Source organism: Poecilia latipinna, unplaced genomic scaffold, assembly GCF_001443285.1.
Source record: "Poecilia latipinna isolate Pla-1442-1.1 unplaced genomic scaffold, P_latipinna-1.0 Scaffold307, whole genome shotgun sequence".
Taxonomy (NCBI): Eukaryota; Metazoa; Chordata; class Actinopteri; order Cyprinodontiformes; family Poeciliidae; genus Poecilia; species Poecilia latipinna.
Window position 1 is genome coordinate 163,760 of NW_015112923.1, and position 5,307 is coordinate 169,066.

General features: G+C 38.7%; 1 protein-coding gene across 1 annotated transcript in view; it reads right to left on the minus strand.

Annotated features, from left to right (window-relative positions):
* The window catches only part of ecrg4a (ECRG4 augurin precursor a), a 10,127-nt gene extending 7,365 nt beyond the window's left edge, over positions 1-2,762 (minus strand). Inside the window, exon 1 of the mRNA XM_015034620.1 lies at positions 2,588-2,762. Coding sequence (XP_014890106.1) covers positions 2,588-2,708 — 121 coding nt within the window. The 5' untranslated portion in view covers positions 2,709-2,762. The remainder of the gene's footprint in view (positions 1-2,587) is intronic.
* Between the last annotated feature and the right edge of the window lie 2,545 nt (positions 2,763-5,307).

Below are 5,307 nucleotides of genomic sequence, written 5' to 3' on the forward strand. Positions count from 1 at the left end.
TTCCCCCCCCTTTTCTTTTGTTTTTTTTTCAAAAAAAAACCCCTTGGGGGAAAAAAAAAAAAAAAAAAAAAGTGAAGTTCATGCTATGTTAGGACAGGAGACAAGATGTTTCCATCCCTGAAATTATGATGCATAGAATCACATATCTAAGTCTAATTATGTTACATAGTAAACAAAACATGCTTTATCTGTGGCATTGTTCATTAAAATGCCACATTTCTAATGTATTAAAATTAAATACGATCGGTTCACTTAATGATATTGTATTAGGGATTAGATAATGCATTCAGCGAGTACTTTTACTTTTAATACTTAAGTATTTTTAAAAGCCAGTACTTTTTTACTTTTACTTAAGTACAAATGTTAATGTGGTAGATTTACTTTTACTTAAGTACATTTTTTGAGTACTTTCTCCACCACTGGAAGGTAGAGAGACCGGTACCTCTGGTGCAATGTGAGGTAGCTGTGAGATTTCACCAGACGGCTGCCTGCAGAGTGTAACATTTTTAATATTTCTCCAACATCAAGTTTATCTTTATAAAACTGTAAGGATAAATATGATCATGATGAGTGACTCTTTGAGACATCCACTTGACTGGGTTGTCCCAAGGTGACACTCTGTAGCCTGCAGTACTGCATTTAGACTCCATTTAAAAGAGGTACCTTTAGAACGTGTTGTAAGCTGTTCTTGCCACTGAATATTTCACATGAAACAAAATATATTCAAAATAGCCTATAAAAGCATAAAGGACGTAGCTGACATCATATTTTGTGCTTTGAAAGAGGCTAAAACAGAAGATAAAGCCCAGAAAATAATTTACTACGTCCAGGGGAACAAGTTTTCAGCTTGTTTACTTCCAAATATTACTGATGCATCTGTTTCCTGTGGCTATTTCAGAGCCCATGAGGAGTTACTCTGCTCTGTGTTCAAAATACTCTTGGACCAAAGTCAACCAACAACAAATCTTCCACTTCACCAACTTGGACGATCTTTTTTTTTGTGTGTGTGTGTGCATTTGCACTTGCAAATGGCTCAGCTGCGCTTCTCTGAGAGTTTATACATGAATCTTATCTTCTGGGTTTTAAAACTCGAGGCAGACTGAAGGAAATCTATCGCAGAGTAAACTTAGACATCAGCTCTAAATCTCAGTCCGTCTGCCAGCGAGCAGAACATGTTCACCATGTGGTCGGGGTTACAGATGGAGGAGATTAATTATAACCAGGTTTCTGTGCAGATGAATTAAACGATAAAGGAACAGCTTATTTCTTCAAAAGTCACTCACACAAAGGCAATTAGCTTTAAAAAAAAAAGGTGTGAATAAATGTATCCCCAGCTGTCAAAAAGTGAATTAATACCAGTGTGTTTTCTTAAAATAATCAGTGGAAATGATACTTTAAAGACACATTAATGCCAGAATTCCTAAAAAAAAAAAAAAAAAGAAGAAGAAGAAGAAGAGCTGCGGTAAGCTGAAAAGAGATTTTTTTTTTTTTAAACCCTGCGTTTGGAGCAGCCTTTATCTTTGAAAAGCAAAAACTATTTTTGGCTCGGACTGAGATTCTGCAATAACAGATGGATTTATTGACGTGACATTTTGCTTTCAAGGGTTTATTGATTGACTTTAAGAAGTGGAGTAGCACAGAAAAGTATTGCAAGAGTAAGAACAGAATCAGCTTTATTGGCCAAGGTCATGTGCAGAAATAACTAATTTGATTTAGGTCTCACACACTCAAAGTGTATACAGACATTCAGCTTTAATTTTTCACTTATTTATTTTTAATAATGAGTTATTTAGCATTTTAATACATCTTTTTTTGTTTCACTTTCAATGCAACATTTTTTAGTTCATTCTTTGCAGAGTCACTGTTAATATTCTTAACTACAATTATGTTTTTCGATGCTAAAATTTCCCTCGAGAAACATTGCACAAAGAAACTTCAGAAATCCAAACCATGCCGTTAAAATTTAGTAATCAAAAGAAAATGAAGGTATTCGGAAAGGACATGTTTGATTTCTGAACTGTTTCCCTTCTCCGTGTCGGACTGGGCTGACTGTGATGCCGCCCGGGCCCAGATGGTCTCGGTTACGTGTGAAGTATTCCCATGCTCACCTCCGTCTTCTTTTTCATCTTTTCTAAGAATTTCCTTCAGACTTTGACTTGTTTGAGCACAATGCATGAGTTCCTGGAAATGCAGCTCAGGCTGATAATTAAAGGTAAACCGTGACGTGACTCTGGCAATAGCATAATATTGACTGGGATGGATTTTTCCTCTTGTCAAATATCAAAGCGTCTGGGTTTTACATGTTCCTCTGCTTCAAACTGCATTGATAAAATGCACAATTTGAGGCAGATGCATGAATTAAGGCTCACTCTATATAAAATAAAATTGTTACACTATTAGAAATTAATCCATTTTCTTCTCTAGTTATGCTTTCCAAGTGCAAATGTGTCCAACCACACAATGAAGAAAAGGGGGGGGAAAAGAGAGAGTGGGCTAATGTGCAGAATAGACACGAAACAAGTGAAACCTCACTGAAGCAAAAAAAAAAAAAAAAGAAAGCCAAAGAAATATTGCAGAATATGCTTACCTCCAAGAGTTGTAAGTGTCAGCAATGCAGCCAACCCAATAACCCTCAAACAGAGCTGCTGGGAAGCCATCTTGTACCCACTGAGTCTTTCTAGGACTCTTTGAAGGCAACAACTGTTCATAAACTGCTAGACGACCAGAGGGAGGAAAGGAGGGAGGCTGCACAGACTTTCCAAGTGGAAACTGGCCTGTGGCAGTGGAATGTCTTTTACCTCCCTGCCTACGCAAATAACACTACATCTGTGCTTTTTTTTTCTTCCTTCTTAAAGGAATTTTGCATCCAAAGTACTTTTCCATGAATACACATGCAACAAAAGGAGCAGGAAATGAAGGAGAAAGTGGGATAAATGCATTTTAAAATGCTGTGATCTGCAAGTTCAACGTGCAGTGCTATTTTTTTTTTTCCTTTTTCCCAACAGGAAACTGTTTGCATCTTTTGAAGGAGTTTCCTGATTGTGTGAGGACGTGTAAGGGAAGTACCTTGAGAAAATATAGGCTACTCTTTACAGGGAATGAAAAGGAGATGCGGAAACCCCCCCACCAGGATCCACTTCAGTTTACCAGATGACTTCAGTGAGACTTTGGTAAATGCACAAGAATGGTGTTCTTTGCAAATCTAACCAACCCTTATGCCGTCTGCACAGAAACATCTTAGAGCTTCGAAGAAGATGGATGAGGTCAGCAGTATCTGAATCTTCCAGGTATACAGACGCCTGGCCGTGTGCATCCAATCCTGCAGTCCTGGGGGAGAATTCAGAAAGTTTCCCAGGTAATCTGTTTGACTTGTATGCTGTGACAGTGCCTTTATGGCAAGAATATATTGATGAGCGCGATGATGAATGGCTACATCCAGATTGGGCCAGCCTGCAGGAGCAGGTTGAGTGCGGGGCGAAACAGGACAACTCTGCAGCGTTTGCAGGTGACGGTCTGTCAAAAACCTCTGCATTACACAATCAGGAAGTAAGTTAATAAGTGAGATAAACGGGCATGTTTCTTCCTATTACGGAGGGTTATGCCAATCAGACTGGAGCATATGTTTAGATAATTTTATAGCATCTTGTAAAACTCTGAAGCAAAATGTTATAAATGCTTAATGGACAATTTTAGTCTAAATACCAATGGAAAATTTACCAACAGAGGCTTAAAAACACACACGCATATCGTTCACCAGTAGCGTTCAGTGCCAGGCCTCAAGGGCTGAAGTTCAGCTTTAAGCATCCCTTAATTAGATGATTGTTTCATTACCAGGCCTCTGCAGACATGCTGAAGAGGTAATTCAGTCATTTAAAACAGCCGTGTTGGAGCAGGGACTTTGACTGGCATTTTCATACCTGTAGTTTTAAAGAGCTGCCAAAATGTGATTCTTTTTCAAACCTTTCACTGTGTCACCCGCTCTACAAATTGTTTTATTTCACTTTTGCAACAAAAGCGATTCAGACCAGGTGTGTTTTCACACCCGATGGTCCAGTAGTCACGGTTCGGTTGGGGGTCAAAATTGCAATGTCTGTTACATTTTCACCTGCTGCGGTTCGCTTTCACACTACATTATTACTTTAATTGTTACTGCTGCTGGTTTTACCTCAGACACTCACCACATCATCATAATGTGGGCTTTTTCACAGCCACGTCTCTCCTACATCCAGCTGGATTGGGACGTGGTGCTTTGGACAAACAGAAACCAAGCTGTTAATGACCCGTCCTGTTATCCAATAGATGAACATTGGCAGGAAGAAGCAGGTGGTGTGGTTGTTCATTCAGTGGATTTTGTCCTGGTCAACTCCTCAGGCCAACCGAGACAAAATATGTGTTATTTTTTTTATACACAGATGAAATTTATTCCTGTATATGCTGAAAATTAAGAGAAAATCCTGTTTTGACTGACAAACGAAACACAGCTGTTCTGGAGCTCGATAGTCTGCTGTGATTGGGCTCAGTCTTATTCTCCAACTCACAAATCGTGAGATTATTATTTTTGAAAAGGCATTTATCATTCTTTACCAGCTTAATAACAATTTTCTCTCTGATAGATATTTGAGTCTGTGAGTAAAATATATCATCAACCACTGCTTTGACTTTCTGTTAAAATACAGGTCCTTCTCAAAAAATTAGCATATTGTGATAAAGTTCATAATTTTCCATAATGTAATGATAAAAATTAAACTGTCATATATTTTAGATTCATTGCACACCAACTGAAATATTTCTGGTCTTTTATTGTTTTAATACTGATGATTTTGGCATACAGCTCATGAAAACCCAAAATCCCTGTCTCAAAAAATTAGCATATTTCATCCAACCAATAAAAGAAATGTGTTTTAATACCGAAGAAGTCAACCTTCAAATAATTGTGTTCAGTTATGCATTCAATACTTGGTCAGGAATCCTTTTGCAGCCTTCAATGCGGCGTGGCATGGAGGCAATCAGCCTGTGGCTCTGCTGAGGTGTTATGGAGGCCCAGGATGCTTCGATAGCTGCCTTAAGCTCATCCAGACTGTTGGGTCTTGCGTCTCTCAACTTTCTCTTCACAATATCCCACAGATTCTCTATGGGGTTCAGGTCAGGAGAGTTGGCAGGCCAATTGAGCAGAGTAACACCATGGTCAGTAATACCAGTGGTTTTGGCTCTGTGAGCAGGTGCCAGGTTGTGCTGAAAAATGAAATCTTCATCTCCATAAAGCTTTTCAGCAGATGGAAGCATGAAGTGCTCCAACATCTCCTGATA